This window comes from Etheostoma cragini, chromosome 6 (genome assembly GCF_013103735.1).
Source record: "Etheostoma cragini isolate CJK2018 chromosome 6, CSU_Ecrag_1.0, whole genome shotgun sequence".
Taxonomy (NCBI): Eukaryota; Metazoa; Chordata; class Actinopteri; order Perciformes; family Percidae; genus Etheostoma; species Etheostoma cragini.
In genome coordinates, this window is record NC_048412.1 from 13,127,225 (window position 1) to 13,150,201 (window position 22,977).

General features: G+C 36.2%; 1 protein-coding gene across 2 annotated transcripts in view; it reads right to left on the reverse strand.

Annotated features, from left to right (window-relative positions):
* The window catches only part of col14a1a (collagen, type XIV, alpha 1a), a 128,394-nt gene that overhangs the window by 2,212 nt on the left and 103,205 nt on the right, over positions 1-22,977 (reverse strand). The window contains exons 40-48 of one of the 2 annotated variants that reach the window (XM_034873366.1): positions 21,171-21,224; positions 16,881-16,934; positions 16,669-16,740; positions 13,315-13,350; positions 12,008-12,074; positions 11,515-11,706; positions 9,055-9,132; positions 7,931-8,086; positions 82-1,063 (exon numbers count right to left, since the gene is read on the reverse strand). In XM_034873366.1, coding sequence (XP_034729257.1) covers positions 1,035-1,063; positions 7,931-8,086; positions 9,055-9,132; positions 11,515-11,706; positions 12,008-12,074; positions 13,315-13,350; positions 16,669-16,740; positions 16,881-16,934; positions 21,171-21,224 — 738 coding nt within the window. In that variant the 3' untranslated portion in view covers positions 82-1,034. Of the gene's footprint in view, positions 1-81; positions 1,064-7,930; positions 8,087-9,054; positions 9,133-11,514; positions 11,707-12,007; positions 12,075-13,314; positions 13,351-16,668; positions 16,741-16,880; positions 16,935-21,170; positions 21,225-22,977 lie in introns of those variants that run through there. The other variant, XM_034873365.1, reaches the window with a different exon arrangement.

Sequence of the window (22,977 nt, forward strand, 5' to 3'; positions counted from 1 at the left end):
AATGCCACCATCACTTAAAAGCAATAAGGAGGCGGTGTGCTGTTAAAAGGTTACAAAACAAGTTGAATAGGAGTTGCACAGGCAGATTTGGGACCTACGATAGTCCAAACGTGTTGGTTAATAAGGAAGTGTGTTAATGAAACTTAAGGAAATTCTGATTTGTGGGCTACCCAATATTGCCCAGATCAGATCATTTCTCCAGAAAGGAAAGGATCACATGGGTCACATAAGCAGTACATGAGATGTACAAATGCAGGGGTTGTTCAGTAATAAATGCAGCTAATCAACAACAAATGAAATTCATCTCTATTTAGCTGATCCATCAGGGTTTAGAAAATGAGATTATCTTTTTGTAGAGATTTGATCTTGAAGCTGAGGCTCCTGCAGCAAACCATTGTGTGCACGAGTATTTGTTGACAGATGGCATTGAGATCAGTGGCGGTAATCATCGCAGCAGCTTTTTTTTTTTTTTTTTTTTTTTTATGTGGGAAGGTAAGACTAATCCATTTTTGTCTCAGAGACCGTAAAGGATGAAGCAGCCAGATTAACAATCCAAATCTATCAAGAAAGTTCACTGATGGTCAAAATGAATGCAGTTTCTATTTAAATAGGGATTCACAGAGCACTGTGTGCATAAAGACTTAATTTCTGGTGCGCATGTTCCTAAAAACTTACACCAGACCAAAATAAGGACACCGAGTTGACTAAAATCCCTTGTTAACTTTAAATGAGTGAATGGAAATTCTCATGTGAGATTGCTCAAAAAAATGCTATAATTTGACAGAAGATCAAACAAAAATTAAGTGTTTGTCGAAGATTAATTTAAAAAAAAGGTCTCTGTAGAAACAGAATCTAAAAACCGCTGCTGCAGGGTTATTGGTCAAACACCGGGGCCAGGACTAATTGTTCATCAAGAAATATAGAGGCCTCGAAGAAATAACTTATTAACTCAGTTTTTAGTGTTATGGACAGGGCACAGAGGGACGAGTGGAGGGAGGTGAGGAGAGGAGAGGAGGACGGTTGGAGAATTCTCCTCAGTAATCATTCCCATAGTCCTGTTGAACTTCAGTCAGAAAGAGTAAGCAAGAAAGAGAGGGAGGGGAACACAGGGAAGATGTTACACCTCATATCAGGAGGAAAACCCAACAACACCATAGAGTTGTGTCAAATCTCTATTTCTCTTTCTGTATACGAGAAAGTATGAATAAAGATTTACACCACAGACATATGTAGTTAAGGAAGTACACCCAGAAGAAACATGCTTTCTAAGTAATACTGACTCAAACTCTGAAAGACCAGCAATTTCTTGCAGTTACACACCATAACTGCTATATTTTATTACAAATGACTGAACAAATACTCATTTAAAGGTGAGTCATAACACATGCACAGCTACACTAAATTATGCTAAACTTTTTAATGAATGCTATACTATGACTTTTATTTAACATACTGTATTGTTACTTATTTGGCATACTTTCGACGTACTGTACTGTGGCTATTTTCTACATAGTATACTATGATTTCTTCATGATTTTGTGACATACTAAACTATGATGTTTTTATAACTTTTTTTGACATACTATACTATGACTTTTTTTTTGGACATGCTATAAAATTATTTTTATCGACATGCAATACTATGACTTTCCATCACTGTTTTTGACAAACTATGCCATGAGTTTTTCAACAAATACTTTGACCTTTTTATCACTTTTTCCAACCTTTTCATAAATTTTTTCGACATGCTATACTATGACTTTTTTTACTACTTTTATTGACATACGACACTATGAATTTTTTTTATACAAAAGAAATTCTAAGAGGGGTCATATAGCTTAGGGTAAGCTTTTGATTGGAAGACAGAAGGTTGAGTTTTCAAATCTTACATGTTTCAGGACGTTTCAAGGTCCAATGTCCTAAGTTAAAAGAAGACTATGCTGAAATCAAAAACTGGTCGGCCAGGTCAGAAAGCTTAGATTCATAAGCGAAGGATAAAAAAACGGAAGGTTGTGAGTTCAAATCCTGTATGTCCTATTTAATTTTGAGATCCAGTACATTAGGGAACAAGACAAATAGTCCAAAACACAGCTTTTTGTGTGAGGGCAGACAGCTTAGAGTTATAAGAGAATTTTTGGAAGCCAGAAGGTTGGGTTTTCAAATCCCATAGTTTCATTAAATAAGGCCAATACAAAGTGAAGGCAACAGATATGCCAAAACATGACTTTGGTGGAAGTTCAGATAGCTTAGAGTAATAGCAGAATGATTGGAGGACTGAAGGTGGAGTGCTCAAATCCTACAGGGTACAATTAATTTCAAGACCTACATTACAGTAATAAAAAATACAACTGTTTATTCTTGTGCTTTATCTGTTTTTATTTCTTTTAACTGTTTTTTAACTGATATGGTGAAAAGCACTTTGAATTGCCCTGTTGCTGAAATGTGCTATACAAATAAAGCTGCATTGCCTTACCTTGCCCATAACTTTTTAAGCACTTTTTTCGACATGCTATACCATTACTGTTTTGAATAATACTATGATTTTTTATCAGTTTTTTTAACATGCTATACTATGACTTCTATTAGCAATTTATTCAACATCTATACAGCTATACTATGACTTTTGTATAAAGTTATTCAACATACTATATTATGACCTTTTGATCAGTTTTTTTGACATGCTATGACTTTTGTATAATTGTTTAAGACATACTATATTATGACTTTTTTTATCAATTTTTCGACATGCTATGCTATGACTTTTTGACATGGTATACTATGACTTTTTCAACAGCCTACACTTGAATCTTCTTTTGTTTTGCTTTGTTTTTTTTTGTTTAGTTCTGCTTTATTTTTTATTGACATGCTATGCTATGACTATTTTAATGTGCTATAGTATGAGTTTTTTTATCACTTTCTTTCGACATAATATACTATGAGTTCTTTTAATCATTTTTTTTTGACATGCTATATATACTATGACTTTTTGAGCAATTTTTTCAACATACTATTTTATGACCTTTTATTCACTTTTTGCGATACTATGACTTTTCTTCGACATGCTATATACCAAGACTTTTTCAACATACTATACTATAGCAATTTTATCACGTTTATTAACATACGATACTATGACTTTCTTACAAAAACATAACATTTGAGACAGGTCAGTTAGCTATGCAAATTAAGATTTTGATTGGAAGACAGAAAGTGGAGTGTTCAAATCTTAGAAGTCCCAGGCAGTTCTAAGGGTCCAATGTCCTAAGTTGAAGAGACGAACATGCCAAAATCATACCTCTGTATGCCAGGTCAGATGGCTTAGAGTAATAAATAATAATACAATACAACTAGATGTAGAGAAAGTTGTGTTCCAGTCAATCTCTTTTCCAGCCAGTTGCTTTGGGGGGAGATACATGAAATTAATATATTATGTGACTTTTTTTGACATGCTATACCATGACTGTTTTTATGATTATTTTCAACATACTATACTATGTCTTTTTTTACATTTTTGTTTTAAATACATTTTTTGAAATGCTATACTTTGACTTTTTTTGTCAATTGTTTTCAACATGCTATACGATGACTTTTTCTCAATTACTTTGACATGCTGTACTATGGCTTTTTTGATATACTATACTGTGACTTCTTGATCACTTTTTCAACATGAACAAGTGATTGGAAGTAAGACGGTTTAGTGTTGAAATTCTATATTGTGCAATTAGTGTGGTTTTACCACTTTATTCAACAGGCTATACAATTACTTTTTATAATTTTTTATACTATCAAAATGCTATACTATGACTTCATCACTTTTTCAACATACTATACTATCACTTTTTTATCTCTTTTTTCAAAATACTATACTATGACTTTTTTGACATGCATTACTTTGACTTCATATTTTTCCGACATATTATACAAGACTTTTTTTTTTAAATCCTATACTATGACTTTTTTTTTTTTAAATCCTATACTATGACTTTTTAGACATGCTATACTATGACTTTTGTTTCATTTTATGACATACCAAGACTTTTTTTATGACTGTTTTTCGGCATACTATACTATTGACTTTTTGTACAAAGTAAATAATTACCTTTGTTAGGATTTTTTGACATACTATACTTTCATTTTTAATGACTTTTTTTATGACATACTATACTGTTACCTTCCTTTTTTATTATATTTGTATGACATGCTATACTACGACTTCTTTTAGCAATTTATTCGACATCTATACAGCTATACTACGACTTTTTTGACATGCTATACTATGACTTTTGTATAATGTTATTCAACATACTATATTATGACCTTTTTATAATTTTTTCAACATGCTATACTATGACATTTTTAATCACTTTTTTCGACATGCTATACCATGACCTTTTTTTTATCACTTTCTTTGACCTGCTATACTATGACTTTTGTATAATTGTTTTAGACATACTATATTATGACTTTTTATCATTTTTTTTGACATGCTATGCTGTGACTTTTTGACATGGTATACTTTGACTTTTGTGTAATTTTTTTGACATACTATACTATGACTTTTTTTGCAATTTTTTCAACATACTAATGTATGACCTTTTTATCAGTTTTTGCTATGCTATGACTTTTTTAGACATGCTATACTATGACCATCTTATGACATGCTATGTTATGACTTTTTTAATCACTTTTTTCCACATGCTATACTATTACTTTAATCACTCTTTATGACATGCTATACTAAGATTTTTTAATCACATTCTTTCCACATGCTATACTATGACTTTTTTTGTCACTTTTCTTCGACATGCTATATACCAAGACTTTTTCAACATACTATACTATGACTTTTTATCACCTTTATTAACATACGATACTATGACTTTCATACGAAAACATAACATTTGAGACAGGTCAGTTAGCTATGCGAAAAAGGATTAGACAGAAGGTGAAGTGTTCAAATCTTAGACAACCCAGGAAGTTCTGAGGTCCAATGTCCAAAGTTGAAAGGACGAATATGCCAAAATCATACCTCTATACCAGGTCAGATGGCTTAGAGTGATAAGAGAATCTTTGGAAGATAAAAGGTTAAGTGTTCAAATAATATTGGATGCAATTAGATTCAAGACCTACATCATAGTACAATACAACTAGATGTGGAGACAAGTTGGGTTCCAGTCAATCTCTTTTCCAGCTGGTAGCTTTAGAGAGATACATGAAGTTAATATCTTATATGACTTGTTTTGACATGCTATACCATGACTTTTTACAATTTGTTTTGACATGCTAAGACTTTTTTATCACTATTTTCAACATAATATATTATGACTTGTTCCTCACTTTGTCCGACATGCTGTACCATGACTTGTTTGTGACTTGTTTTGACATGCTACACTATGACTATTTTATCACTTTTTTCGACATGCTATACTATGACTTTTTTTGACTTACTATGACTTTTTTAAATAATTTTTTGGTCATATGGTACTATGACTTTTTACAAAAACAAACTTTGTGTTGGGTCAGATAGCTTAGGGTAATAAGAAAATGCTTGGAAGACAGAAGGTTCAGTGTTGAAATGCTATAGGGTGCAATTAGTTTCAAGATCTTTATTAAAGTAACTTTTAGACATAATATGACTTTTTTATCACTTTTTTTGACGTGCTATACCATAACTTCTTTATGACCTTTTTTTCGACATACTATACTATGACTTTTTTATGACTTTTTTGACATGTTTTTTTAAAAATAGATTTTTCAACATGCTATACTACGTCTTTTTTGTCAGTTGTTTTCGACATAATATACTAAGACTTTTTTGTCAGTTGTTTTCGACATGCTATACTATGACTTTTTTGTCAATTGTTTTCAACATGCTATACTATGACTTTTTTGTCAGTTGTTTTCGACATGCTTTATACTATGAATTTTTTCAACATGCTATACTATGAGTTTTGTATAATTTCTTTCCAAAACATACTGTACTATGACATTTTTATCACTTTTTTCAAAATGCTATACTATGACTTTATCACTTTTTCAACATACTATACTATTACTTTTTCTTTATCATTTTGTTTCAAAATAATATACTATGACTTTTTTGTCATACAATACTGTGACTTTTCATATCTTTTTCCGACATATTATACTATGACTTCTTTTCAAACTCCTATACTATGACTTTTTGATTCTTTAAAAAAATGCTATACTATAAGTTTTTTTGACATACAATACTGTGACTTTTTCCAACATATTATACTATTATAAATATATTATTATTTTTTGACATACCAAGACTTTTTTTGGAGTATTTTTCTACATAGTATATGGTGACGTTTTTATGACTTTTTTTGGCATACTATACTATTGCCTTTTATATGTAGTAAATAATTACCTTTGTTAGGATGTTTTGACATACTGTACTTTCACTTTCAATTAAATGTTTTTATGACATACTATACTATTACATTTTTTAATTATATTTGTATGACATGCCATACTATGACTCTTAATGACATTTTTAACGACATACTGTACTTGGACTTTTTATGATATTTTCATAACATACTATACTATGACTTTTTGTTATATTTATATGACATACTATACTATGACTTTAAGTGATTTGTTTAAGGCATACTATATTATGACTTTTTTACCTCTTGACATCCAGTAATGAAATATAAAATATGATAGACAAACATAAACCTAAACTTATCTATACGTTTAAATTTCAGCTGCAATATCTAGCGGCTCTGAAAGGAACAATACTACTCCAAATACTGTATTTTCCTTTTAAGTGGTCAGGGAGGCTGCATTTAATCCTTGCATGGTTGAAAAAACAGGCATGGCTCTTCTAAAAAAAACAACAACAGAAATGTTTGACTGGAATCAATTCAAATAAAATGGTTTGATGGATGAAGTAATGTCTCATCTGTCCGCTACTTTTAGCAGATGATGTTTCATTAAGACGACTCATCAGAAGCTATTAGGTATGTAGTATCCTTGCTGAGATGGCCCAAGACAATGGACCCATACATGTCCTCATCTCCATGAATATTCAAAGACGTCCAGTGTGTGTGTGTGTGTGTGTGTGTGTGTGTGTGTGTGTGTGTGTGTGTGTTTGTGTAACATCATTTTATTACATCTTAATATAGACAAATAGTTTCGGTCAGTGACACAGTTAACTTCTTAATCCATGTGGACATGGCTGTATAAGTGTCATAGTGGAACAACCATAAAAGCTAGATCACTCTCCAATTCTCTGAGAGCTTTATGAGAACATTAACCATCTCACAGTCGGCTGTCACTGTGAAAACAATATTTCAGTGTTTTATACGTGTAAAAGATGGTTTATATGATGGAAAGACTGGGCAGTGTTAGACTTTCTCAGCTTCATTAGCAAATATAAGTCTTTCCAAAGTGTAAGATGACAGATTTTAGACAAATAACAAATAAGGTCTAAATAAAGAGCAGCAAATGTTTTTGTTAAGTCTGGATATTTGGTGTTTTGACTGCATTTGGGAAAACATTTCAGTCAAAATGTTGTTTTTGTTTCAATTGCCAGAACCTGACATAATGTCTACATGTGTGCTTTTGTGTTCATTTGTCTAGAGCAGGGGTTTCAAAACGTTTTGGTCATGGTCTCTTTTGGAAACCGAAACAAATCAAAGATTTGACAAGATTTCCATTTTTGTAGAGATGCCTTCTACAGTATGCTTTACGCATTTTCATAGTTATTATCAAGTTAGAATTGTTTAAATACTGTAAGAAACACCTAAAATGTCCTCTTATCTGCTCAAGACTACATTATACTGGTTTATAAATCGTTTTATTAAATAAATTAAATGAATAGACTGCTTAGAAATGCTATAAGGGGAGTTGAATTAAAGTGTTTCCACAGAATAAAAAGCAGCTGAATGATGATTACCTCCGACGTTGTACCCCACACAGGAGTTCTGGTCACAGTATCCTGGTGGGCCAGCTGGTCCTGAGGCACCTGGATTCCCCGATCTCCCCGGTGTTCCCGGGTTCCCGGGCCGACCAGGGGGGCCCTGGCTGCCTGTCCGTCCTTCCCCTGGCGGGCCTGAGGATGGAAGCAATGTTTGTGTTAACGATGCATGAAATCAGTCATCTATAAGCATCCGGTAAAATGACTGCACCAGCGTGATGCCTGGTGAGAGGGGATAAGAGAAGAAAGGGAAGGAAAATAAACTGAGAATGTGTCAAAAGGCTATGTCCTGTCGCTGTACTATCACCTCTTCAATCTCTTCTAAATCCCTCTCACTGCTGCTGTGACAACATGGCAGAAAGGACATGACATGGCATGTCATTTGTGGAGGAGGGAGATCATAGTGAATGTCCTGAGGGCATGGAGCGGGAATAACACAGTTCTTAGCTGGGATTTAGCCAGAAGCTTCTGTTTTCTGTTTACACAAGAGAAAGTGCTCCATCAGGACTCACTTCAGCAGTCAACCAGAAATATGAAATCAATATTTTGATAGTTTTATTTGCCAACAGCTAAAATTATCATCCCACAAATATTCCAGAAAAGCACGGCAAATAAAGATGGATAGCTCTGCCTTGTACCTTTCTTTCAATAAAGAAATATATATTCAAGTTTTGAATTTCTTTAATAACATTTTTTTTGATCGGAGATACATTTTGGGGGACTTTTGTCAGCTTGTTCTTTGAGTATTGATCGCACAACAGTAAACAGAAAATCCTAGCACGGACATATTTTCATTACACAAACCCCAAACTCCACACAGCGCACAGAGAAATCAATACAGCGAATTATATTCATGGTCCAAAACGTCTGTTTGCCTTTCTCAGACAAAGATTTAACAGAAAGTAAAGCAGATCCAAAACGGTTAGGTATCTGTGGTATCATATTGTTTCAATGTTCGAAACATTTTTTTTTTTCCCAGAGGGAACACAATGAAAAAATATTCTACACATAGTAGCTCCAGTTAGGCCGCAGTTGGAAAACAGCAAAGAATGATCAGGAACAGAATTATAATAAATGATCTGTACGTCTTTCAGATATCTTACCTGGAGGTCCGGATTGTCCTCGAGGTCCCTGACTCCCTATCCCAGGATTCCCCCTCTCACCCTTCTCTCCCGGCAGACCTGGAAACACACACAGTTCAAGGTGATCCACTTTAGACTCAAAATCACATCTCAGAATTTGGTAAAAACTTTTTTTAAGGTGCTTGTAATAAGCAGTAATCACAACTTTTTGGGCTTATGACCCTTTCAGAGTTATTAACAGTTGCATCTAAAAAGATTTTCCCTCTAAACTTCTATAAGAATTTTACAAAAAAACAAAACAACAAATTTACAAATTTTGGCTTTCCTTCGTTCCAACCTTCATTAATCATCTCTGGACCGCTCAGATTTATCTTGTGATCCTTTGGAGGGGGCTCAACCACTTGAATAAAGTATCTAATTGTATATAAAGTTAGTAAAACTAGAACAACCTCAACCAGCTATAACAGTAAAATGCTACGTACACAATGTTGCATCAGTAGTAACAATCTAATTATGTAAATATATCACAGACGGACATTTTTACTCTAAATCTTAAAGTGAAAGTTGCTGTTAATACATGTAGGTCTCCTTTTTTGAAGTTACATGGCATTTTTACTGGAGAAAAGCATCTGAATAATTCCCTCACCACTTTCTATTCCAACATTGGTAATAAATTGCAAGTTTTTAGAGTAATGTGGTGGAGAAATTATACATGGATGATCAGTCTAATAAAATGTATGATAAACCCAGACTTGAGTCTGCACTGCTGTCCAGCGGTGCAGCTGTTTTAATGACCTAATGGAATATTTTTTGTGTACTCTAATATTAGAGAACCACACAAAACCGGTGATCTGGAGATTTTATGTCCTGAAGCTTTTATGACTGGCTTAATCAATTGCATCGGTAAAGAGGAAGTAAGCATAGTGAGGCTCAGAAGGAAACTTTTTATATTAGCACAAAAAACTGTATTTTCTACACTGGGGGCCTTGTGATATTTTCTCTACAATGGCCACTAGTTGACCCACAGTCTCTCTATATTCAGCACAATATAGTATGCGGAATATAAATGGTTTCATCTGTTGAGTCTGAGCACAGCACTGTTCGGGATTCTGGTATCCGCCTTACAGAGACCATCTGACTTAATTATAACATGTCTAATTTTCTTAAGCATACCATACATCTTTTAAAAGATTTGGACTACTCTGGTGTCAGTTCAACAAGTGTGTGTGTGTATGTACATATGTGTGGTGGAGCAGTGGCAGCAGATCGTAAATATTATTGGAGAGAATCATAGGTCTGAACAGCTGAAGAGGAGGTAACCATGCTGGATATTTCCTCACAGCCGCTCTCAGCTTTCCTAACCCTCCAAATGTGCAGGCTCATTCGGTATGTGGTTCTTTAGTGTGGGTTGCGTGTTTTAGAGATGAAGATGGAGCCTCGTAAAGGCCCTTATTTCACTAAGGGCTTTGGGCGGGGGAATGACCTCATGGATATCAGAGTTACTGTCTTTTGGCCAGGCTTGGACTTTATGGGAGCTGTGATCCTCACTATGAGTCAGAGATCAGGCCAGGCCACGAAAAGCAGCAAACAAGCAGGTAGGTTGAAGCTCCCCAACTGGAGCAAGTTTTATGTTCTTTTCACAGTAAAAGCCCCTGGCTATTGCTGAAAAGGATGATGCATCTCTTTACATCCAGTAATGAATTTGATTATTTCACAGCCACAGAAAGCTTTTGCCAGCTGTGGACTCCTGTTATACATATACATTTATTACAACACCAGCGCTGTATACAGTCCCGTCACAATAATAATCTTCATCAAAATAACTGCCTCTGTCACTGATTCAGAGGACAGCCGAGATGGATGTGAGATGATGAAATTAAAATGTCAGCTACAATGATGCTTGACCTACTTTTTTGTGCAAAGGACATACAGTTTCCTGTTGTTTTTCTTAAACTTCGCATTATTTTGTTTCACATTAAAAAAGCACATTTTACATACACTCTACATAATTTTTTACGAGATGATGATTATGATTAAGATTAAGAAGACACTAATGAATTTTATTTCCACTTTAGGTTTCAACAGTCATTAAGATAATCTTGCAAAGCATGAAGTTTGGATTAGGTTGTTTTTCTCATTACTCTCATTTCCTGTCAGCTCTGTAATAAATGCATAACATGCCCCAAACAACATTGCACTTAATTAATTACAATTAACAAATAGACGAGACGCCAATGCTCCATACTCTATACTCTTCTATACTGCATAGTAACTAGTTTTATCATCTTATTTTCCACTCACAACATGAGTTCATTGATTGTTATTGGTCTGTATATCACTGGGATTATAAGAGATATACTGGATGTATATGGAAATTCCCAAGTATATTTCTCTCTCTCTCTCTCTCTCAACATGTGTTGTGCATCCTGTAAACAACTATCTTTACTCATAAACACAACCGTAAAAATCGTTCTCTCTCACCTCTCTCTCCTGGTTGTCCATTCTGGCCGCTGGTACCAGGGAAGCCGGGCCTGCCAGGTGGCCCTTGCTCTCCCTGAGCACCTGGGAGGCCTCTCCTACCTGGCTCTCCAGGTGGTCCGGTTACTGTTCGGACTGACACAGCTGACTGGACAGGGATCTGGTTCAGTATAGAGTTATAGCGAGACAAGTGGCCTGCGGGAGGTAGAGGGGGAGAATGGTTTGAAACGATTTAGATTTAGATTTTTGACATTTTAAGAATGTTTTCTGATGTGATTTTATTATTATGTTAGACCAATAAACCTTTAATATGAATCTATTAATCTCTAAATATCAATATATATACAATCTATGGTTATACCACAAATCAAACATAAGCGAGTAGAAGAAAAGGGAAAAAGTGAAGCCAGAAGAGGTCAGAAAAGAACCTTTTCAGTAAGATAATTGTACTTCATAACATGCTTGTGTTAATGTGTAAATATCTCTGATTACTGACTCTGGATGAGCTGTTCACACACTTGCCGCGCAATGGCACGCACAGCAGCTTGTGATTGCACATCACCCTGGAAAACAAACACAGAGCTCTCATGGTCTGATATTACACAACCACCCAGTAGACTGATACCACTTCTAGTTGAGCAACCACAGGAACATAAAGGATAGAATTAACTGACTTAAATTGTAACTGCTAGTTTTACAACCCTAACCTCTAAACCCTAAATTCAGTTTACTTGTCACAAGGAGTTTGACGCAACCCATGAAAAGAGTTGGAGGAGCTTTCCAACGTTTGAAAAAATAACCCTGCTAATGTCATATTGATGTAATTAGCGATGCAACTTAAAATTGTATCCATAAGGCTGGCATTACAAACTGACATTGTGAAGTTTGAGTAGGGTCATTTCGGAGGCAAGAGGAGGGTCTAATTAAATTTTGGGAAGTAAAGGATCCAGCAATTTTGGCTCTTGACTATTACTAGGGAAGAAAAGTAACCATTTTGCTTTGATTTTAGTGATTATTTAATTCCCAGACTTTGTAGAAGTAGGTTTGAATATCCCTAATAATAATATTCTAGTGAAAACATATTGATTTTGAGTTGTTCAATTGTCTCTAAACCTTTATTAGTTGGGTGTTATGGAGTTGAGACTTGTCTTTTAAGAAGTTAAAGCTCACATGGTCAAACATTTAAAAGCCATACATACTTATCTTAAAATTACGGGCTAACTGATTTTATCTCCTCTTTTGCTGTGCTAATCATCGTCATATAATCATTAATATGACATCTATATCGCAATGCGTATATCTAAAAAATGTATTAGGTAGAAAAGCTTTGTTGGAAATGTTTCCCCTTAAACTTTCGTGTTGAGTCTTAAAACAAAATTGAACTGCCGCATGGTACAAATGTCCCTAACAGTTAATGAAATGGGGCAGAAACTGGAATTAGAGGTTTTGTTCAAGTTGGCAAGTCTCTCAAGCCCTCAGCAGTGAGGGCCTGGCTACTGTCAGCAGAATTACAGACCCTGCTTAACTGCAAATGTGAGCTAGGAACACTGATTTGATTTGTTTGGCTCTAAACAAGGTTGAGGGAGTAAAAGAGAGAAATAAATGTTTGTGCAAAAGAGGAACGAGAAAAAGTGAATGTGTACTGGAGGCTAATTTGGTTTCTACAAAACAAGGGTGTGAAGCATTACTGAGTAATAGTTTGAGTTTACTTCAGCAAAATAACAACATTTTCACTGCAAAACAGAGCAGTAAAACATGATTTGTTCTAAACAGTGATGGAAGTGTGTGTGTAGAATGGCTTACTCTTTCTCCCTTATCGCCTTTGGTACCAGCAGAACCCTGGAACATAAAAGCACAGGAGATAAACATTTGACTCGGATGTGTATTCAGAAATAGCAATGCTCATCTCTCTTCCTCTCTATCCTTTAATGTCCCCACCACATTACTCTCAATTTCTCTCCTTTGCTTAATCCATCTACACACACACACACACATGCACACACACGCAAACACACACACACCCCTTTCTTCTTTGAACGAACAGCTGGTATGACTAAATGCATTTAAATGTGGGTTCAGGTTCTTTTTGTCCTAAAGACAAAACACACACACACACACGCACACGCACACACACACACACACACACACACACACACACACACACACACACAGACACACACACACACACACACACACACACATACACACACACACACACACACACACACACACAAGCTCCAAAGTATGTGTGACCACAAACAGAGTGCAATTTTGTGCATGGATGTTCTCTCTTTCTGCTACTGCCAATATTGTATAACACACAGATGCATATCTGATCACAACACACATGTACACACAAAAACCTGCCAATCACATAAAAGGGGTTATGGCCTATCACAGTGTAACGCATTGTGATCCAGAGGCAAATAAAAGACAAGTATTTCCTGGCCACAGAACCCTTTGCTGATATGATAAATATCAGGTTGATGTTGTTACAGCTTTTGAATAAAGCTTGTTTATCTTGGGGGAAACATGTCCTTGACCAGCAACTGACTGGCTGTGTGTTGAGTGGGCTGGTGGATAGAGAAGGATGAGAAAATGCTTGTGCAAGCCTGGCATATCATTGAGTATGTCTACTATATTGCAGATGACAGAAAGCTTGTGCCAACATTTGACACAGCTGCTGAAATGGAGTGCAGGTCTCCACAATAAAAGTCTTCGCCTGGACGTCTGTCTGGATCTCCTGAGTCTTCCTGGGCATATAAATGTCTTATCAGGGGGACATGGAAAAACCAAATCTAACTGTGTGGGAGCCAACGTAAGTAACTGAAGGGAAAAAGATATCTCTGATACAAATCTGATTTCTGTTATTATTTTATTAAAATTATCTTCCCATAGTGCCCAGTACATGCAGAGTCTGTCCAGAGTACAGAGTCAATGTTTATTCACTCAAAATGTTCTACACTTCATCAACACTGTTCATGACTTTCTTCTTGCATAGCGCTTCAATGTGGACTGATAAAACAGTCACAAAATGACTTTTTTCTTTTGTAATTGGCAAAGCACGTGTGATTGCTACCAAGTCAAGCAAGATACATAAAAATTCTTGCAGGTGGTTGAGAAAACCAAGCAGTATTTTGTCCAGGTCAGACACACACACACACACACACACACACACACACACACACACACACACTTGGACTCATTAGCTCCTTTTGGTCAGAGATCCTGCAATATCACTGTAAAGAAGACCCCTCATAACACCGGCTTTGCTTTTTTACATTGAACCAAACAGAGCCGGCATAATGCTGCCCCAGTTGTTATTTTAGATATTGTGCCGGCTTAGCGGCGGAGCATCAATGCTTCCATCGTTCCATGTCCGTACCTTTTACACAGAACAGTGAGGCAGAATAACAATCACACCCTGCAAAGGCTGTGTCTAATGAGCGAAAGCCACACACTTAGGAAATCATCAAGTGCTACAAAGACTTAAAATACTTCTGAGGTCAGCTGTAAATATGGAGATATATGAAACAGTTAATGACAAGTAAACCAAATTTAATGATTAATTCAAATGCGTCGTCAAGGTGATTTCTGCTGCTGTTGACAAGGGACTTCTGTCACGTCTGCCTCATCAAGACTTTGACAACTTTGAACAGTTGACTCTTGTTCTCATACAGACTCGTACTTGGCAAAGACCTGCCAATAAGCTACAAAAAAAAACGTTTTTTCTGTTCTGTATTATGAGGTTTTGTGAATATTGATTTTGAAAGAAAGAACAACATTTCCAGAATAATCATGTCATTCCTTAAACAGAACAGTTTAGGGTTTCACAGTAGACACTAGTACTGCTAACCCGCATCTTTACATATACTTTCATCTTGCCCTCAATGGAATAAATCCACTGTCCTTCCACTGACCTAGTGCAGTGGGAGAGACGTGCGGCCCTTTTGTGCCCACCTCAACAAAACTGACACACAGGATTAACTTCCATGTCGTAAGGTTAAGTTGTAACATGATGAAACAAAATGCAAAAATTTGCCTGTATATTTAAATGGCTGCTATTTCAGATAAAAAACACTTAAAGAGATAAAAATATTCTCTTGCAACAAAACCTGGTGAAAGGTGGCAGGTTGCAGAATGTGGACTGCTTCAGCAGTTTTTAAGTTGAGGGGAAACTTAAAGTTTAACAGAGAGGGAGGTCTGATTTTATTTTCTCCATTTGTGTATTTGCTGCCCGTGCATACATGTTTTTATATGGGTTGTCTGTGTCTTCTGTGTCTCAGAGATTCAGAGATGAGGCAGATGTGATCTCTCACTGTTTGTGTGTGTGCATGTGCATATATGTGTGTGTGTGTATGTGTGTGAGAGAGAGAGAGAGAGAGGGGGAGAGAGTTTCAGTAAATGATTTATAGCTCTTTCTCTCTGAGCCAAACTTTGTTGCAGAGCTGACCCAACACTAGATAGATTAGCTGTCATCAACATCACAGTATCATCTGTTCCTGTTAGCATTACACAAAGTTTGGAACCCAACATCTTCTCCTCCGCATCCTTCTTTGTGCGTGTGTCTCTTGCACATATTTCTCTTTTTATTTTACCGGGCGAACTGACTTACTGTACTTTTGGAAAGATTTTTGTTCCGTAAATCCTAAATCACCTTTTGAGATATGTCTTTCGGATCATAACTAAGATAAGCCTTATTAGCATACCAAACTTAAAACGATACATTTGTCCTTATGAGGCTGCGTCAAATACTAACAGGCTGTTTCCAGTCAGGATAAGGAAGATCTGAAAGTGGAGCAGAACTAAAAGGAGAAGAATAAACAATCTGTGGAGCATGAGCTTCTTGTCAGCTTTGGAACCGAACCACTTTAAAAAAAATGTTTAAACAAATCGGTAACTTTGTAATGCAGCTCTGTGATTGTTGTGCCTGTATATTTAGGGAGGAATGATAGGGAGAAAACTAACTCAAGAAGAGATATCAGATGGACGAGGAGGAAGTAATGGGGAGGTCATGTCCATCTGATTTCATTGTTAATTTGGATAAGTTACTGTCAAACTCTAGAGTGGACTTTTCAAATGCATTTCAATGGAGTGTTTATGTCGCAATATCAGTATCAGAGGTTTTTAAAACTAAACAAATACAGTTTTACTCACAGGAAGTCCTTGATCTCCTTGGGGCCCTGCTGGCCCACCAGGTCCTGTAGCTCCTGGTGCTCCTGGGGAGCCCTGAGAGAAAGACAGGCAATTAGTGAAAGAGACAACAAGGAAGAAGGAAGGTGACAGGAAGCAGAAGGACCAGTCAGCCCATGTGTCAGGGTGATCTTACAGACAAAATGATGCTGAAAATAATAACAAAAGAGACTTACAAGGGGTCCAGGAGGTCCTTGTTGTCCCTGTGGTCCACTATTACCTGGCAGACCCTGACAGACAGACGCAAATGAAAACACTCATTTTACTAAATATTAGCTGAACTTTCATAATTATAGGTTGAACTTTGTTTTGCACAAGTCCTTTCTAAATGGCCTGGGGGATTTCGTGCGAGTCTCCAGACTAAACCGACAGCATATTTTTCTACTATAATTAAACATACAGGCTACTGAGAGAAACCTAACTCAGACCGTAGCTGTTGCATCTGCTACTTCTATTGGTTGTTGTGCAAGCTCAGTCTACCAACAAATGCCACGTATCAAACCTTGGTTTGGTTTTAACAGCTTGTATGAAACACATTTGCATATTTCCTAATGGGTTTTCACAATAAACCAGTTGAATTATTTGTAATCTACGTTTGAATTGCCTCAAGGTGCCTCAAGGTAAAACTTCTCCATCATTTAATGTCTTCTCCATGACGGTGTGGTTTGAAGGAAACGTATGAGTATGAAACTGGAGCTTTCACTACAGAAGCACATTCATACCTACTGTATGCCAATTCTGTAAGGTCTGGTTTGGTTAAGGTAGGACATATAATAACATGAAATATAATAACATGATGATGGCTTTGAAGTTTCTCGATATTTATAGGCAATTCAAATTGAACAAATTCAGTCTTATTAATACACATTTTGGAAGCTGAACTCAGCATCAGATGGTCCTGGAAAACAGCTTAATCTGAGGTTCAGTTAATACTATCATGTTAGTTTGGATTTTAAAATTTATTTTGTGGTCACACATTGTGGCTGATGTCCTTTCAACATGGACACACTTCTTATGTTACTTAATTTAACCTGTGTAAGGATAAAAGCAATGAATAAAAATGGGCAGTCTACAGTGTGCTATTACGTAAGTTTAAGAACTTGGACAGATCACTAAAAAAAGTCATTAGTTTTCTCCTATTTCTGTAAATATCTTTTGGATGGGGGTTATGTCTTGCTTGTATGCTTAAAAGAATATGTATTATTTGGTAAGACAAACACATCTTGGAGCAGGGAATTCCCCTGTGGCTTTATGTCCTAAATGCACCCCACAACACATAAAGCATCAAAATCTCATTGGAGTCTTTACCTTCCAAATACAGTAAATGTACCAAAACCAAGGTTTGACTGCAAAAAATCTGAATATATTGATTGATAACATGTGCTTGAGCTTCTCTGAAAAACTGTGCCAGATTGTGACATCAAAGAACTCCTCAGTGAGAGTCACTCCGGTGTCACACAGTAAACACTCGTACTGGTAAACTCACTAATGGGACTCTGGAGGCGGCCTTGGTTCCTCACAATGTTTAAAGTCTCCAAATGATAGTAACTTTTTACTTTTATCAGAAGCTCATCTGGAAAAAAAGATTCATCGTTTGTGACATTGGGACGAGAGTCAGTCTGTTGTCACACTATAAACGTTTGCCAGTACTGGCAATATTATGATCCAAAACAAACATTCTTTTACTTTTTTTCATATAAGGAATTCAGCCTTCGGCTTTCTCTCACAGGAGGTCAGGCTCATAAAAATGTATCACTGTTGTTGTATTCCAAGCTGTAACAGCTTTACGGTCTAACTCAGACTTTATGCATGCTAAAATAACCACCATAAGGTTAGGTGTGTTCTGTATTAACAATTATATTCTATAAGACTGAACCTTTTTATTCATATTGAAGTTTTTTCAAAGCACTCTGAGGTCAACTTGGTTGCTAAGTCAAATTTTGATGAGAACTGCAACTTTTAGATGTTGGATAATAAGTCATCAATTTATCTTAAATAATAAAGGAATGAGTTATGACAAATAGTGACAGAATGTTTTTACGAGCCTGTGTCCTGGGAAGAAAAGCTATATCAACTTAGTTCTGAGTTGAAAAAAGGGGGAAAAAAAGCCCTAGTTCTGTTATGCAAGCCTCAATGACAAAATAAAGATGTATAGCTTTCCGTGATCTATTTCACGTTGATATGGACAAATATAGTACCCGGGAGACAGTTCCTATTGTTTCAACTGACCTAACTGTCCACTGCTGCGAAGTCTTTGCCAGACTTTTTGTTTTGGGCTTTATACACCTTACAAAAAATTTTGTAGTGTTTATTCCCAGTGGACTAGTTTGATGCTGCTAAGTTTCACTGTGAGTCACCAAAGGGCTAGATGCTTTCCCTGGTCTTCTTTGTACACATTGGATGATACATTACAGTGGCTGGAATAAACCCTCACTAAGTGGTAACCCCAAAAAGTTGCACAATCATTGTGAATTAATTAATTTTCAAAAGCTGCTTCTTGTTCATAAATAAAAAGTTGAGTTGGCTACATTCTACTATCCATATCGCTGTTAAATGAATAGTGATAGCAGAAATTGCTGTTGCATTGTTGACCTCTTGAGAATTGATTCTTGTCAGTATTCACTGCATTCCCTTCCCTACTTCTTTCAATGCATCCACTGGAAAAAAAAAAAACATTTGGAGGAAATTCAGTCTAAGCACGCTGCTGTAAACATCAGTATGTGGCGCTGCAGTTATTCTGCAACAATAAAAGTACTGATTTGCGTTTCCTGTCGTGTTTGGAAACTAAATTATAATTGGCCCTTTGTGATTCTACAAACATACCCCATGGTGTAATTCTTTTGTAGCAGTCCCTACCAACAAATATAAAATACACAATAGATCTGTAACATCTTGCTGAAATATGGATATGGGAGGCCTGTCATAATCCGTGCAGCAAAGGGGCCTCTTCTCCCAATATTTAGCAGCTAAAATGGCTCCCCGATTAGTAATTTCACATGATTGCGCTCAATAATTACATTAGAATACATGCAGTGTGTTCTGTGAGTGTGGGTGTGTTGGTGTTAAATCACCACACAGTTCAGATTAGGGTGGTAATTCTAAAATTTGAGGAGGACCTGACACAGTGAACTGCTCAACAGGGCTTTGTTAATGGTATGATAAAAGAATCAAGCTGTGAATATTCTAGATAAATATTGTTTGCGTGTATTGAGTGATTCAAGATCAAATTCAAGAGTTTGCAGAGTCAATCCATTGCAGTGTTTTAATATATATCTTATATATATACATATTCTTAAATATATAATGTGTTTAATATAAGTTGATTATTGAATTGGTTTCATCATTCAGGTTGTTTCCACGTAATTTATGTGTATCATTGACAATGAAAGATAACAACTGGTGGTTATATTAGTGACATCCCTGAGCCAAATGGAGACACACACACAACCTATCAACATTACTGCTCAACATGTGACGGGTACAGAAATAAAACCTTGCTCACTTTGTCTACATGCTATAGACATTTACCCAGAAACCTCAAGCACACTGCTGCTTCAAACAACAACAGCAGAAAACAAATCCCTACTAGAAAGCATATTAAATAATTTGGCACAGATGTTAATTTACAATGTTATGGTTGGTACTGGGATCTTTAGTTAAAATGAAATGTGAGTTAAAGTTTTTCTTGCTATAAGTTTATGAACTCCAAACCTATCTGGCATCAGAGGACGAAACCCCCTGTAAACATATAATTGTCCTGAAAGAAACCACATGACAAGCCTAAGGTCTATGTTCTGAAGGCTACCACTGAGGGGATTAGCATCTGGACCGCTGTCAGCCAACAAACAGACATACAGATGGATTATATGTGGAGTCTTTCACCTCGCCAGGAGCAAGGCCAGGACAAAACCTTTCTGTTATACTACGTATTTGGATAAAACATCTTCTTGCTGCATGTCGACACATCACGCTCTGGCAGCGTTACTGTTTTGGTATTTACAGCCCAGTTGGGTCTTGTAAGGCCTGATTCCTTTGTCAACTACAGTTACTACTACACTGTTTTCTACAAATGGGGGAACACTTGTATGGTTTCATGAAGAGACATTGATCTTAAAGCAATTCTAAAAACACGTTTTACTTGTTTGTGATTGCTGGATTCATTTTCATACATTCATTCATACATTTCCTTCTTCTCAAAACTATTTACAAAGTACCTTTTTTCATATCTTAGAGCACCCCTTCAACTAGTTATGACGGTTGCGCCAGAGTCAGGAGGGAGTTTTTACACCCCATTTAACTCAAAACTAAATAAAAAAAGACTTATATTGTCTACATCTCTGTATACAATATCCTCATCTATATATACTGTCTGTCATTGCCACGGCAGTAGAATAAATACATACATCACAAAGAACCACATTGTGTAAAAGTAACTGATAGAGTGTATGTATACTGTATGTTCTTACCCTTACTCCTGGTGGGCCGTCTCTACCAGGGGAGCCCGAGCTTCCAGGAACACCCTAAAAAACACACAAACAAGCAGGTTTGACTCACTATCACAACACTGGCTGTGGTTCAGATACACCACAGCATGCCACTGGACATTTTGAGATGATATAAAACAGAGCATTTAGAAATGTGTTTACAAGAGTCCCAGGAGCCGTCAGACATTTTATCTGCCAAATTACATCCAGTGTAACAACAAATGTCTTTTTTCTCTTAATAAATAAAATGCACATACAAATTCAACCGAAGGTCAAAACAGTAATGGGTTTGCTGACTTGTTAAACGATGCTTTGACATCAGTGGATGTAAATTTGATTTGTGGGAAAACCAACCTTAGGGTACAGGACAGTCTCTACATCAGCAGGCCACCCGGCTGCTCCATCTCCTGCCCCATTTCCAATTCATCCACCTCTCTGCAGGTCAATGCACACAGCTAACTCCAAAAGACTGTCATGGATAAGTGGTGAGGTGATTTATCTCTGCACTTCAGTATTAGTGGAGAGCCCATAGAACAGGACAGTTAACACTGTTAAAGGTCCTACAAATTACAGGCCAGGGTTGCACAGGACAGGCCTCTTATGATTAACGATGTGCCGTTGTTTAGATGTTGGCTGATGTGCATTCTCCTAAGACCTCTGCAATAGTGTCTCTCCTGCCACTTTCACACGTGTATCTACAAACCTCAACACACACACAGGGAAGTAAGCCAGTACAGCAAATTTTTTCAAGAATTTTAAAGAAAACTGGTTGAAATATTGAAATTGGTTTACTTGTTAGACCAGAAAATAAAAACTTTAAGGAATCAATTACACACTCAAATGTTTAAACTTGATTAAAAAGGATAAGAAGTTTTTTGGGTAGCAAAATTTTAACCCATACATCCCTCTAGTACGTGCTTATTCGCAGTATACAAACAAAATATACTAAAAATAGAACTACATATTTATTCACCACTATAATGTAGTTATAGGCAGAGATAATGAGATTTTTTAGTGTTTATTAATACTTATTCAACAATTATAACTCCTGCTGTAAAGCAACTGTAACTTGCATGTAAATAGATAATGAATGTTAAGCTGTAATTAATATAAACTATTAAGTATTTGTCATTAACAGTTGATAAATACTTCACAATTTTTATCCAAGTAAAACGTTAGGTTTAATTATACTGTATATCATTTATTATTACAGCTATGCTATCTTAACTCATAAAGAGTCAAAATTGTTGATGAATATATTAATGGACATTTATAGTAAAGTGTTTAGGTACTGCTTGCAAATGTTAAATGGACAGGTTAAAATAAAGTGTTCCGGATTTTTGCTTTGTAATTGGCATATATGGCAGGATACAAGTGCATAAACACACGTACACACACCTATCTGAGCCTCTTTACCAGAACCTGAGAATAATATGAGACAAGCCAAAGAATTTAATGATCAGAATTGCGAGTGTGCAAGTGGTTTGGTTCTGATTCAACACATTAGCCTTGTGACTGTTTGCCGCAGAACACACACACACACACACACACACACACACACACACAAGAGCAAGAGCAAGAGCAAGAGCAAGAGCAAGAGCAAGATAGGACGTAAAGAAGGGCAACTACATGTATCTGCAGAAAAGCTTCTGTACAAGGAGACCAGGTTGAAATTATTGCCATATACACACACACACACACAAACAAACAAACAAAATCTATATCTCTCTCAGACCAGAAACACACACACACACACACACACATACACACACACACACACACACACACA